This window comes from Neodiprion lecontei, chromosome 6 (assembly GCF_021901455.1).
Source record: "Neodiprion lecontei isolate iyNeoLeco1 chromosome 6, iyNeoLeco1.1, whole genome shotgun sequence".
Classification (NCBI taxonomy): domain Eukaryota; kingdom Metazoa; phylum Arthropoda; class Insecta; order Hymenoptera; family Diprionidae; genus Neodiprion; species Neodiprion lecontei.
The window spans coordinates 22,151,733-22,166,517 of NC_060265.1; the positions used below are offsets into that span (position 1 = coordinate 22,151,733).

Below are 14,785 nucleotides of genomic sequence, written 5' to 3' on the forward strand. Positions count from 1 at the left end.
TACACTCTGGTATAATTAAGCTCTTGTCCCAACTGTAAAGCTCCTTGGGTGGTTTTCTGAGGTACTGAAATTCCTGCACGTCAGTCAAGAGCTAATGAGCAGGGGGCAATTAGGTGAACCCTGCAAGAACCGAGTTAGTGAATACGCCGCAACGATACCGCGTCTGGTGCAAGTTTAGCACAAGTCTATGGGGTTGAAGTTGAATTTTATTTCCACAACATTGAATTCTATATACGTATAATTACGTGAAACGTAAATGATAAATTTTTCGTATTGGCAGGGTGAAACAAAAAAAAAAAAAAAACGAACCGAAAGCGATTTAAACCCTCGTTGAAGATTAAGATTAAAAGTCAGCAGATAAATATAAGTGATGCGAAAAAGCAGATTTAACCATAATAATTTTGAAAGAGGTGCACACCGAGAGCTTTCCCTTCCGAAATTAATATCATAGCAAAACAGGCGCTGAACTCGCGAAAAGCACAGTAATATAACCTCATCATCATTAACTAATGCGACCTAATTACCTGGAGGTCTAAGACGCGGATGACATTATTGTTCGCGAGGTAAGAGGCAAGGCGGGGTTCGTCCCACGGAAGACCCAACCGCAAGCTTATTAATGGGGCTCGGGAAGCAAAAAGCTAACTGACTCCTCGCAAGTAAGACCAATCTCCCGGGGGTTGAAGGCGTGGCTTTCCGCTACAAGGGATGGAGCGTCGACCAATCGGAGTTACGCGTCTCCGGGGAAGAGCGGAAAAATATTGACCACCGGATTACGTGGTCCATTTGGGGGGTTGCGGAGGTGAACGCGGGGTGATGATTGGGGGAGAAGGGGCAAACACCCTGTTGGTACGGGATCATTAGCTCAAAATCCACAGCCTCGGACAGTGACGGAAGCGATCTCCGTGCAAGCGTTATTATTCGCGATATTTGAGAGAAAAAAAGACATTGAGGTGAAACACAAGTGAAATTCGCAAGCTACTGTGACTTTGGTTTAGCGTATTAGCGATGCTTTACGCGTGATAAATATTTCTAGGATAATTTATACTTATAGTTTAACGGTTTTTCGTGAGGTTCAGAGGAAGAATTCGATTGACGAACGATAGCGGCCTGAAATATGTGACTAAGATCGAGGCTTTCTGCACGTGGGTTGAAAAATCCGAAGATTTAAAATGTGTGTCAATATTCTGCGCAAGGAGATCTGCGACCAGATTTTTCAAAATTTTCGGTTCCGCGGTGCCTTTAAGTGAAAGAACAGTTGCGTAGCTGTGAGAACATTGAAATTTCACAAAGATCATACAAGTGTGATAGACTTGCGGTCAAAGTACAGTGAAAAAACGGAACCAGACGTTAGGATGAGCGCGAATGAGCCGACGGCGCACTCGGCGGCCGAAGATCTTTCGGACAGGAGTAACAGCAGTAATTCGGAGAGTCAACTTCACGCATTTAAGGAATACGGAAAAATTAAGGAGCTGAACCTGTCACTGAACAAGGCGAAAGAATCACAGCCAAATAAATCAAAGGAATTTAGTTTCAACTTGGAAGGCGGTCGACGGCACGGAATTTCATTCGGGAGTTTGGCCGCTGAGAGATTGACGAAGGACCTATCCGTGGCGCTGGATAAACCGAAAGAGTTTGACTTCCAGCCTGAGAAGATCAAGGACCTGTCCAGCTACTCGTTGGACAGGTCCGAGGACACCGACGCATCGCTGGACACGACGAAGGAGTACACGCAGAACTTGAGCAGACCGAAGGAATGCAAGGACGTCATATACAGTTTCGACGGGATAAAGGATATCCACTTCCCGAGGGAGAGCAGAGACGGCAGAACGAAGAATATCCACTTTCCCTTGGAAAGGAGCAAAGATATGAACTTCCAAAAGGCGTACAGCAACCCCCCCGATAGAATAAAGGACTTTAACTTCGCCCTGGACCGAATGCGAGACACACACGTCGGCGGACTCGCTCTGGAACGGCTCCGCGGCGGTTCTTTCCTCGATGCCGCTGACTACAGAAGTTCCCAAATTCAGCCCAGGGACGAACTCGAAGCGATGGCGATCGAAAGGATGCGTCGTTCCCATATACTCTCCTCGGATATCACACCTCGGAATTTACCGGCCCTTCTTCCTCATCAGCACTCGATTACCGAGATGCAGCATTCGCAGCAGCAGCAGCAGCTACAAGGAAAGTCGTTCACGATCGACTCCATTCTTGGACTTCGGAATAACCAGCGGGAGAAATCGCAGCGAAGCCAACAACACCCGTACAGAAGACATCAAGGTACGTTGGCACTCCGATCATTTGCAGTGTCTATTTGTACACGTTTCGTGAAAGGTGCACTTGTCCGAGGTGCATGGTGCGCATGGTTTACTGGCTTCACTCGCTCTCTTGACACGTGCACAATCGCCGACGTGGTGCCCGATTTATTATCACTGCGGACTCAACGAGTGCGACGTGACGTGACATCGAGAAGAGAAATGTTTTGGAAGTTAAGGCCTCAGACACACGTTTGGGTTGAACTTTCATTGTCAAAATAGTACAAGTTCTTGTTTGGAATGTTACCAAAGTCAATGTCGCCGGTATGGAATTCTCCCTTCAAACTTTTTGGAAACAAATGCTAATTGAGTTATCATCATTCCGCTGTTTAATTAGCCTGTATATTCATCGTTGTATAAAATTAAAATATCTGACAAATTTTAGTTTACCCTCAGCATCAATACGAAAATATTAGAAGCTGTAAAGTTTATCTACACAAGCACGGAGTCACGGATGTACAGGTCAAATAATAATTAAATTCCGATGTCTCACCCTCGATTTCGAAAAAGCTCACTGTATTATAACCGAGTGTTTTTGAAACGTTGGGCGATACGAATGCAATGGTCATAAAATTTTACTTACTTCCATCCCCTAAACGAGGAATGGATTCTCAGGACCCACGGTTACTTTCTTGGTAAAGCTCACTTTCGATATTTTCTGACGTTCCAGGGCAGGAAACCTCCGCGAAAAACGGATCTTCGGGGTCTGGCTCAGTCAACAGTGGAAAGCTGAAGAGGGTGCGAACCATCTTCACGGCCGAGCAGCTGGAGCGTCTTGAGGGCGAATTTGCCAGACAACAGTACATGGTTGGACCTGAGCGGCTTTACCTTGCACACGCGTTAAAATTGACAGAGGCGCAAGTGAAGGTCTGGTTTCAGAACCGACGTATAAAGTGGAGGAAACTGCACCACGAGCAACAAAGCCAACGCCTTCACGAGCTTCACTCACATTTCTCGCCGGAACAGGAAGTCGAGGATAGCAACGAAAATACCGACTGCCAAGACGCTTTTAAGCCAGATTGTCCCAGGGCATTATTCGGGCAGAATTTTCACGGAGAGGTTGAAAATAACCGTGCATCGAACACGTAGAATATATAAATTTCACTAACTCGGTTTAATAACGAATTACCAAAGGCACGACATCCAAGTTGGCGGACGCCTAGAGATTATTTTATGAAAGAAAAGTGTGACTGGTATTTCACATGTTGTAGTGATCGGAAGATTGCAAGTGATTCGCTTGTACCTATGGAAATTGTGTGTGTGTGTACAAAGTAGGAGGCTAAAGTTTTTTCCAATTATTAGTGTGCGGACTTAAAATGTACAGCGGACATTTCGCGGTAAATTTGTAAATACACTTTAAATCCAAGTTTGTAAAAAGCCCACGTACAGACGTACGATACATATTTCATTCGCGACGAACATCGGTTCGTGCAGTATAGACGTGTGGCATAATTCGTGACGCATTTTCACTTGAACAATCCACCATAACGTATTAGAAGAAACAAAGATATCAAATTTCAAACTCATAAGGGTGTGATAAATACGTTCACAACCCACCGTAAATGAAAATCACATTAATCTGAGGGTTGAAAAGAAACTAATCAACGCATCGCGAATAATTCGTGTCAGCTGTAACGGACAGGAAAAGAGTACCAAGAAGTACGATTGCTCGTATCTATTCAGAACCCAATTAAGCTCCCAATTGGATCGGTGACGGGCATTTAATCGATACCTCCGCGTATCTAAATTCGCTCAAGATAGCGTGCAGGAGATTGAAAACCGTCGTATCCAACCCCTCTGAAACCCTGGACACGATCAGCGAGCACACGGAACCGTCACCGGTGCCATCAACGACCATGGATCAAGTTGACCTCGACGCACAATCTCCGACGAATAAATTACGCAGAGGAAGGCACGCCGCTTCGTACTGGCCACCCTGGGCCTCGAGAGTACCAGCCGACGGAACCGGTGCCAGTGATTCCTATTGGAAGGCCAATCCTCGAGCAACGCATTCCGTTCCGCGTGGTCACGAGCAGAGGTGCGTCGGACGAGCAAAAGGGGCGCCCTGAGGTGGAGAGGGTTTTTTGGATGTTCATATTGACGCGTAATTCTTCCAGGAGGCAAGAGTACCGGGCTACGGAGCCGGTGACGAGCTGCTACTCGGCTTCGAACACCTACAGACCGAGACATCGAACTCAAACCCCTGTACCACCGAAGCCACCACACGTCGCCACTTCGGATCAAACTTACAGGGTCTCTCAGCACAGCTCGCGAACAGCCCGGAACAAATTGTTGACGACGAACAACGTTGCCGTTGTTAGAAAACCGTACAAGGACGAACCCGAGGAGTACGAGGAGACGAAGTACGGCGAAACGGGCATCAATTATGCCGAGGAGAATGCCGAGGAAGATGCTGCCGACGATGGTAATCACGATTTGTCGTTTCTGCATTATATGTTTATGTGAGCACCAACTCCGTTGGGTACTTTTACAAGTACCTCGTGTGCCGGGAAGATTTGATTTGATACGCGCTACGTTCTTTCCAGTCGACGAGGATCAGGAAGAGGCCTTTGAGTTCAACGAAAAGGACTACGAAGAGCAGGAAGCTGACGACGAGGTTGACGACGAATCGGACGCGTTTCAGGCCCAATTACATCGCGTGCAACAGAAGCTTGTGCAGAAAGCGCCGACTCTCAGGACGCAGCATCAACGTCACGCGGAGCATCACCGCGATTTTCGGAAAGCTCAGCATCAGCAGAGTCCAGTTCAAAAAATGTACCCTGATCAAAAACAGCCGAGGTGAGTTATCCGCAAACCAGTCCTCGGAATCGTTCCCGGATCGTTTGATTGCACGAGACTGAAATTGTTTCAGGTTTTACTCTCGTGACTTGGAACCGCAACAGCCGATTATTGCCAACGACACGTCGTACGGCGATGCTGCGGACACAATAACCGACGAAGATCGAACGCCGCCATTGACGCCTACGAGAAGATCTTCGTCGCGAAGGACGTCGGAGACTCACCACGGCATCCCGCCATGGATTTCGGCGAGAAAATCCCTGGATCGAAATCGAGACCGAGTAGCCTCACCTATGATTCCAGCGCAGCATCAGCATCGGCAGCACCATCATCAACATCAGCACCAGCAGCATCAGCAGATCCGAGGACACAGAATGGCTAAGCCAGAAATTGAGTCTCTGATGATGCCCGCGCATCAGTCAAACGCCACGACGAGAAAATGCTCCATTTGTGGAGGATCGACGGCTCCAATTACCGCTAAAGTCGGCTCGTCCACAAAGGGAAACTGCAGACTCCAAGAGTACAGAGCGTTCACCATTAAAGGACCCCGAGGTAACGCTGCAGCACTTTTCATACCCACTTCAGTTACTATACTATTGACCAGTGGATTCCCGGACATATTCTAATCATCTCGATAATCCCATTGATCCGCAGGTGAGGACGGCGAGGCCGAAGAGCAGATAATGTGCCCTCATTGCGCAAGGAGGTACAATTTGCTGGATGATTTTCGGACGGGATGCGATCCGGCTACTCACGAGGCTTCACCATCACCTTACTTTGGCAGACCTCATCGCTCCCAAGCTCAGCGTTCATCGGCGTACAACGACTACACCGAGAACAATTTGGCCGTCGACGAAATGCTGGCTCCTTACACTTCGGGTCAACCACGATCCAGCATCACGGACTGTCCCGTTCCACACAGGGAGAGGACCCGGCACTCGATGCAATCGGCCAGAAGCCCTTTTCGCGGTGAAAGTTATTACGAACCATGATTAAACGAGGGGGTCACCTGCTTCAATTTGGCCGACGTGTAAGCAGTGCGAGACATGGCGGACGAGTTGAATGAACTTCGAAAATAGTTGGAAAAAATTTATAGTCACCTGTTTGTCTTCGTCTGGCTGATTCTCGAAAGTCCTCTGACGATGATTCTGATGTAGGATACGAAAGGTCGACCGCGTCTCGTGATGTTTCATGTCGGCAAGTTGAAGCTGAATTTAGGGAAAGATTTTGAAAAATTAAATACGACAATATGAAAAGAGAAGTAAAAAACATAAAATCAATGATAAATATAAAGGAAAAATATATATAATTCTGGTTTGAAATTTTTTTGTAATTAGCACTAACGTGATCGTCGTTTGTTGGCGTCCATTTTTTTTTTTTTTCTACTGTTTGTGTGGTAAACTATGCGTCGGTCGTACAGAAATATCCAGTCGTCACTTCACTGACTAATTTATAGTAACGATACTCCCGATGGATGGATTGACTGATACGTCGATCCTGTTTTTGTTTTTTGTCATTCATATGTGTGCGTATGATAAATTTTCCTTATAAACAACCCGCGACGTCGTGATTTTATACAACAAACATTGTCACTATAGCGTATCAACTTTATACGCATAGAATAACGAGTGTAGAGTCCGTAGTTTGAAAGGAATAACGCATATCTTGTATAATGTTATATAGTGATGAAGTTTACAGAGTAAAATTAATCCTGATCTGACTGCACTTCATCGTACATAAAAGTTTCTCCTTTACCTGGCATGTGGGAAATAAAAAATGTTTTGTAAATATAAATTTAAGGAGATGAATGGATCAAAATATCGCAAAGAATAAAATCGTACTGTCCTCAGTGCATTGAGAAAAAAAAACATGTAGTTTAATTGAATTTTTGTTCTCCCAACGTTTTGTTTTCCACTTTACGGAAGAAGTTTAAAATTTCTAGGTGTTTTTATTACGATCGGTGATGAAATTTCAAACTCGGTGAATGGAAGAATACACTTTTTACCTTACAGGTATAGTATATAATATCAACTATCGATTATCCATCAAATTGTTAACCGCGGACAGTAGACGGGGAAAAAGCGAAGAAATTGAATAGCTGAACAAGATGAAACGCTTTTTTTACGCGACTGTACGACGGCGACCGGAGAAGATTGATTTTTCCGTATAATGAGAGAGGCTGCTTTTTTTTATCAAAAATGAGAACACAGGCGACTGAGTATCATGGCGGCTAAAACAAAAGCTCCGTAACGCCTCCCCCATCCCCTATATATACGTGCCCCTCCTCGACCCCCGCCAGCAAGCTCTTCCCTTCGCTTTTGTTTAAATATTAATAACGTACAGAAACTCTGTCGCTCCGCGTCGAGGCTGTCGGCGCTTTGTACAATTAAAGTTAATATCGTTATTATATTAACGGTGTGGTAGTAACGGGGTTGGTCCGTATTATTTATTGCGCGCTGCGGTAATAATCGCTGTAAGGGGCGAGGGGGGTCAAGGGGCGCGGCGGTCTGGCGACTGGGGGGTTGGTTGCAGAAGAGCAATGCGGGGCACAAGTAGCAGGGGTACGAGACCGGCCTGCAGGAATTTGACTGACGTGAGGGAAGAATATGTAGGTATACGCGTACAAATTGTTTTTGCGTTGTTTGGGACACAGCGGACCGACGGACGGACGCTTGAACGACGCCGGGGTGAGGCTCGTCACTGCCTCTTTTATTAGGGGTGATAAATTAGCTTTGTCCCAATGGAATTCTTCGATAGACAGAAAAACAAGCCGTTTCAATATCGTCGAGAACCTCTGCGGGCCTGTACAATCTGGGGATTCGCGAAAATTTATACCCATGGAACAGCGAGCTGGTGAAAAACTGATGGTTTCTGTCGACGATAGGAACGCTTAACGCAACTTCAAGTTTCTACTTTGAGCCTTTCGTTTAATGGGATATTATTGTTTCCGCATCATACCTGTACGTATACGAGTATAATGTGTCGCCTTGAATTCATCCGAACTCACATTGTGTTATTGATTCGGAATAATTATTGATAATTCTAGCTGACGTTTGAAATTTTATTTCTCTTGTGATGAAAAAATTTTCATAGAATTTTTGGAGAAAAATTACCGTCCAATTCGCGACGTTTAAACAAAGCTCGAACCGAGTCATAGAAAACGGGAGCACAACAAAAATTTGAAGATAAATTGTCGTTACGTGATTATCGTTCGTGGGGAGGTAAAATGTAAACTTACACAACGTTTGTTAGCACGGAAAATTGGTATCGAGAATCGCAGATCCGAGTAATACCGAATCGATACATCGGGGGAAAAGATTCTGGGAAACGGAGCTTAACTCCAGCGAATAACGGCGAACGAGAACGAACGAGTAGAGCAAAGCAGATCAGAGCAGAGCGTGCCACGCACGTTGGCCGCGGTAAAAATCCTGGCAATAAGCTCTCATATCGCGGTGGGCAACGCAACCCCCCCGAAGAGATAAGCTCCGCCCTTCCATCCTCTCCCGGATTTTCCCCACCGTCAGCTTCGCGACCAGGAATCCGTGGCATTCCAATTAGCTCGCGAATCAAAAGAGCCGGGGCTGCCTTTGTGGCGTCTCACCCCCACGCGATGCGTTCTACCTGCGTCCTTCCCTCTTTCTCTGCACCCCGGCTCCCGTTTCTCCAAATCTACGAGCTCCCTCTCTTTGTCTCTGTTCCTCCGAGAGTTTCGAACAGTTTTGTATCTTTCTTCAACGTTTCACCTGACTCACCATAACACTAGCCGAATTCGAGCTTCTTCCTCCGGAGCTCTACCACTTCTATGAGCTTTTACTGGGCTAGGGATTAATCGAGGTAGAAATCGCATCTTCGAGCTTCGGTACCCCCTAGAATTGATACTGTTAACGTAACGTCGTTGTGAATCGAGAATTGATATTTTTTTACCTCATAAGTATTATCCACAAGCCATTTAGCTCGACGAAACTCGGGCCCAAGTGGTAACTCGTGACTAACTCTCGTGGCGTACCGATAGGAACTGACGTTCAATTCCGACCGTTATATTACCATGTTTATGTCCACGAGCCTGGCTCGTGATGTTTATGTTTGGCCCGATTATCTGTCGACGAGCCTGGCGCGTCATATTCATGTTTGGGTCAAAATCTTCATCACGAGTCAGACTCGTTAAAGCACGGAAAAGGGTTAACGTGATTTCCACCGTTCGATTAAATCGATCTCTCGGGTCAATTTGAAACAGTTGATTCCCTTCAGCTCTGAATCTCATTCCCTGTCACTCCGTCTTTCTGGTACAAGTGGCTCGAATTTGACGAACAGTTCGCTTATTGGCTTGCCGTTGTTAAACCGGATCGTGCGTCCGACCAAAACGACCGCGACTACTGCACAAGTCCGTGTATTGCTCGTAATAAAGTATAATCAAAGTAATTATGGAGTCGGACACGCGAGGCTAGACGCAGCTTCGTAAAAGGGGGGTAGCTCGCCAAATACAAAACGAATATCTGAATAGTAATTTAGTCGACCCTTTAGCGACAGTCTTAATTTCGTACGCGAACCGAAGCAAAGCTCAGATCTAATTCCTCGAGCCTTGCTGCAGACTCGGGTTAACGAAGCTAGCTTGGTAAAAGCACCCCTCCTTAAAACCTTCCGCCTCTAAGGAACGCCTGCTTTAATTATTAGAGCAGTTAATCCGCCCGTTTAAAACGATCAAGAAATTCTCTTGCAAATTAATACCACCTACACTACGTTTACTTACTTCGTATATTACGAGATGATGACGGGCTCGCGGTTTATAACCGAGGGTTGTCGCTGCTTTATAAAAAGTATACGCAAGGATTCGTCACCTGGTCAAGGGTCACGTTTTTTTTTAGCATAACCTGTTTCATTCATTTTTGAGTTCGCGCTAATTAAAATTTGCCGCGAGTTGAAATTGTCCAACTTTTGCTAATCTCCAGCAGCCAGCGAGAGATGTGACCGTCACTTCTGCGGTATATATTTAATAAAAAAAAATACAGTAAATTCCTGTCTGGACGCTTTATGCCGGGCATTCCGTTCCCTTAGGTGGACAAATATCTGCAGCCTTTCCTTTCGAAGCCCACGTTCGAAATTTGAAATACGCAGGAGCGTTTGATACGAGATATGTTCGTAGAGCGGATATTCCGGAATATTTCAAGACTGAGGTATGCCCTCCGAATGCTTTGATCACGGCCGCAATGCTTTGCTGCCTTAGCCTCTACCCCACAACTATGGAACGTTATGTTTGACGAATACTGACTCGAAAATTTGCGGCTTTATGAGTCCTAGGCACGTACATCTATTTGGTTCGCTTACTTGCCATTGCGTAAGAAGACATGGAGAAACGGAGGTTTCCCATTTTTTATTTTTTTCTCAGACGGATGATAGGAGGACATTGTTTGATCGCGAACGAGATAAAGTGGCGGAAAGAGAGGATAGCGGTGGAACACTTGTTTTTAATTAATATTTGCCCGATTCAATTAATACTTTAGCGAGAATAGCGTGGAATCAGGGAACCGTGTAATTGGATGTAACCAACCACAACGGACAAACGCGCGACAAATGTATAAACGTGGATGTGGATATCTGCGATGGGGCCAGTTTTAATATGCGCAAATGATAAACCAAGTGGAACCTAACAAAGTGGACAGAAGTGGCCTGCAGGTACGTAATAAAATTTGCAGGAAGTTAGCATTCGTATTCATAACCGGCGGACGCGATGACAAAGCCGTTTAATTTTCCCGGATCGCAATTACCGCTGGATTTTATTGTATTTTTTCAACCTGCAAATATGAAAAAGGTACACTTGAATAGATTCGCTAACGTGTGGTTCGACTCTTCAATTTCCAAATACCTCCCTCTCTGTACTTCTACACGTACATAAATAATATCTACTTCACTTGCCGGGCAAAAATTTAAGAAATTCGACTTACCGAAAATTAAAAAAAAAAATTCATATCACCGTATGGAAGGAATATTAACAACCGTAGCAAAGGGTACGTCGATTTTTGACAAAATATTTGAGTTTTGTATGTTACCCTCACGTCGCACCTGCGCATCCCCATTTTCTTCCATGTATTTCCCTGCGTGCCGTGCGGTAAGGGTTTGCCTTGTGGAATTCTGATCTGCACTCGAGCGAGACCGGTTATACTCATATATTTGTCCCCAAAATTAATATCGCCGAGTTCCCCACTCGTTACAGCTCCACCTGCAAACTAGCAATGTATAAAAAACGAGTCATTCGGTGGTCGTGTATGACAACAATGATAATGCAGAAGCAAAATCAACCAAGCTAGTAACGGTATTGAGCAAAATCTCGGTTGTTCTTTTCGAAGTAAGTCTCATTGTCGGAATAGTCCAAGAAATGGGTTTAAACTTATCGATAAATTCTGCTCTCTTCAATTACACTCACGATAATTTCAGCCATTCGCCGATTATTTCTCGAGCCATAATGAACCTGTTAAGCCGGTGAAATTTTCTAGTCTTGAACCAAACGGTCGATCGTTCGAACCCGTTGCTGCGATCACGTGCAAGTGAGGCATGCAGCGTAAAAAGCATAACCACTCGTATAGCATAGAATACGCGAGCGTGGGGGTTAAAGGGTGGTGGCCGGGAAGGGATGAGGGGGGAGGTCATAGGCAACGTTGAACGCATTCGTAACATCAAACACGGTAATAAAAGTCAGCGTTACACCCGGAGGGTGCTCGAGAATGGGGACAAGGAGGGGGAGAGTCAAAAAGCGATGCAGCCCAACTCCGTGCTGCCCTGTAAAGGGAGAGAACGATTTTGTCAGCCGGCAGCGGCGTAGCCAAGCGAACACGCTTTTCCCCGAGAATTTCATCAGACATTGAATTTTATTGGTAAAATGTTTTATTTTCCACGAGAGCGGGTTACAGTATGCGTATATGCTTCGAAATATTATATACCCTCGAAATTCGAAAAAAATCCGTCAACGCACAAATCAAATTGCACGCCGTAAATTTGTTTTCTTTTTGACATCAGTCGAGATTCCATGATTTTTATACACCGAATATATTACACTTTAAAAATCCAATATAAATGCAGACAGGGATTAGCAATTGAAGATTGATCATTCGCGAGTATTCGTATTCCGTATTCAAATTTCGCACAGACGAACCCGTATAGGCATAAGACATTTTTTATACCAGGAACAAAGTTGTGACAAAATATACCTACGTACCTACACACGGTGACTCTCTGAGCACCTTTTTCCCCTACGGAGAAAAACAATTTTCATTTCGCAACGACGATTTTTTAATCACCAGAAGGTACGCCAATGACCGACCACCTAAGCGTCACAAATATGTTAGTTGCCAGTTAGAGGGATTATATATTGCCACTAGCCAGTCCTAAGCCCCCTATTAGATCAACAATCCCCTTGGCCCTTTGGTCCTGGTGATCAGATCAGCTCGCACGTGGATCCCTTCTCTGTTCTGCATACGAGTGTGTATGTATGTATGTTTAATAGTGTCGCCGCGCTCTCGAATCGTGGATCATCGGGGTGGAAAAGAATGACAAGTATTTCATTTACAGCCGATCAGCCCGTGCAGATTACCGCAAGGAAGGAATTGACTGCCGCACGCGTCAATGTCCTCTCCTTATCGTTTCGTTGTGTGTAACTTTGAAGCTCGTCAATATCAACGAACGGTCTTCACTGTCAAATTCCTGACCATATCCACATTGCACAGTGAAGGCAATCAAACCATTGCCTATATTACGAGCGAAACGAGTGGAAATTTGACGGGGACTTCGAAACTATGTTCGAAACACTGAAACAGAGAAAAGAGAGTGTAACTGAGAATTCCGAGACTTGCATAATTTTTGGTTGTAATGGTGTGTTAGACTCGCCTGGAATGAAGAGCGTTATTTTTTTATCAACTGCCTTCTTAAAACACTTGTCCTCCTTGTGTAGTTTCGAAACTCCTGGAACAGAAAAATAGCTTTAGTGGATGTGAACAAAAATTCCAAACTATTCATGAATTGGCTGGTTGTACGAACACCGAAAAAAATTGTCGTTCTTCCATTTAACGAAGCACTGCGAATTAGACACGACATGTAACAATTCATTAAAGCTTTTAAGGGCTGCTGATCAGGTCTTGTTTTCACCCCAATTATACAACCAAAACGTAGCACGTAGATACAAGGCTGCCCTTTAGACGATCAACCCTTTTACCTTTGTTACAGTTGACTTGAAATAATCCTGACTAAAGGGGGTTAAGTAGAAGATCGGATTTTTAAATTGCCGTTTATCAAGCAGGATTTTGGTGCTTGCTACAAAGGGAGGAATGTTTTGATCATAATCTGATACATTTGTTTATTGTATACGCAACCATAGGGGTAGCGAAGTATGTGTATTTCATTACTTGAAAGACCCAGTCGAAATTTATCTCCGACAAGTGTGAGAAACAGAAACTTACAGTAACTTACAATGTCATTATTTTCTTAAAAAATTAATACTTTGATAGCTAAATGAAAAAATTAATGATAAGTGTTGGATTTTCGCAGAAACTGATTTTAGTTTAATCGTCGTGGGCAAATGGTTATGCAGTCAAATACAATTAAAAATAATACTATTATTTTAGGAAATCACCATTGTAAGGATCTAATTTTATCGTTGGTTTGAATGAAAATAAAAAAAAAAAATGTAAAAGTACTTTCATTGATTCTACGCCTGATGGATTATAAAATTATCAAGGCAAAATATTCATTTGCTTGATAGAACTCGAGTAACGTTTTAATGATGTTAATTTGCTTTCTTTATTTTCATTCAATTCTTCATTCGTTTTTATTTCATCGTAATACATTATTATATAAGTATTATTAATCCTTAAAATACAAAACCAAGAAGGTGCCAATGGTAGTTTTAGCCGAATGTCAATACATTCGATTGATTGACAATGAATACGTATAATATAATTTTAACGAGAAAACGTGTGCGATGCGTTATATTTTAATACAAAATAGCACATATCAGACCTCAATTATAAGCGCCCGGATAGCTCAGTCGGTAGAGCATCAGACTTTTAATCTGAGGGTCCAGGGTTCAAGTCCCTGTTCGGGCGAGAATTTTTTTAGCATTATAATTACGTTTTTAGAAACATCAGAAACGTCATCGCATATGAGAATGATTACATACGAACTTGAAATAATGTATTTAGACGGACTACGAATTCATCGAGAAATATTCATGTTATTACATGGATCAACGTGCGGCGTAGCAGCTTCGTATACGCTTTATCGAACCGCTTCCAAAATGCGAGTGAAACACCGTCGAGGTTTTGTAATCTCTTAAAATTATTTATTTGTTCGTTCTTTACATATTGGTTGGTACAGTAAGAAACTTAATAAGTTGTAAATCAATAAGCACCACAAAGCCTTACAATTTAGAAGGAATAAATGAGGTAAACTATAAATATGTAGAAGAAAATTTCTTTTAAGACGATGCAAACATTCCATTAAGCGAAATATATATTTATATATGTATATGTATTATAAATATTTATCTCGATTAAGGCGCGACATATGTCGCGGAGAAAATTATTATTATCACTGTAATAACTAGTCTCTAAATTACAAGATATTAATAATAATGATATGGTCTTACTAACTATAACTATACGAGTAAATTAATCATTATTATACTAATA

General features: G+C 43.6%; 2 protein-coding genes and 1 non-coding gene across 3 annotated transcripts; all 3 read left to right on the forward strand.

Annotated features, from left to right (window-relative positions):
• The first annotated feature begins 1,352 nt into the window (after positions 1 to 1,352).
• LOC124295179 lies at positions 1,353 to 3,517 on the forward strand. The gene is made up of 2 exons (XM_046744070.1): positions 1,353 to 2,277; positions 2,983 to 3,517. The coding sequence occupies exons 1-2, from the start codon at positions 1,353 to 1,355 to the stop codon at positions 3,399 to 3,401; spliced, it is 1,344 nt and encodes a 447-aa protein (XP_046600026.1). The 3' UTR covers positions 3,402 to 3,517.
• Positions 3,518 to 3,752: 235 nt separating this feature from the next.
• LOC124295180 (basic-leucine zipper transcription factor A-like) lies at positions 3,753 to 6,366 on the forward strand. The gene is made up of 5 exons (XM_046744071.1): positions 3,753 to 4,350; positions 4,430 to 4,737; positions 4,859 to 5,111; positions 5,185 to 5,663; positions 5,766 to 6,366. Exons 1-5 carry the CDS (start codon positions 4,169 to 4,171, stop codon positions 6,101 to 6,103), a joined length of 1,560 nt encoding a protein of 519 aa, XP_046600027.1. The 5' UTR covers positions 3,753 to 4,168; the 3' UTR covers positions 6,104 to 6,366.
• A 7,761-nt stretch (positions 6,367 to 14,127) lies between these two features.
• Positions 14,128 to 14,200, forward strand: Trnak-uuu. Its single transcript has one exon. It is a non-coding gene; the product is annotated as a tRNA-Lys (tRNA).
• The last annotated feature ends 585 nt before the right edge of the window (positions 14,201 to 14,785 follow it).

Bases quoted from the DNA above. Each gene is read 5' to 3' on its own strand.
- LOC124295180 (XM_046744071.1), top strand. From the start codon at position 4,169: ATGGATCAAGTTGACCTCGACGCACAATCTCCGACGAATAAATTACGC. The intron at 4,351-4,429 runs GTGCGTCGGACG...TAATTCTTCCAG, and splicing joins CCGCGTGGTCACGAGCAGAG to GAGGCAAGAGTACCGGGCTA. The intron at 5,664-5,765 runs GTAACGCTGCAG...ATTGATCCGCAG, and splicing joins CACCATTAAAGGACCCCGAG to GTGAGGACGGCGAGGCCGAA.
- LOC124295179 (XM_046744070.1), top strand. From the start codon at position 1,353: ATGAGCGCGAATGAGCCGACGGCGCACTCGGCGGCCGAAGATCTTTCG. The intron at 2,278-2,982 runs GTACGTTGGCAC...CTGACGTTCCAG, and splicing joins CCCGTACAGAAGACATCAAG to GGCAGGAAACCTCCGCGAAA.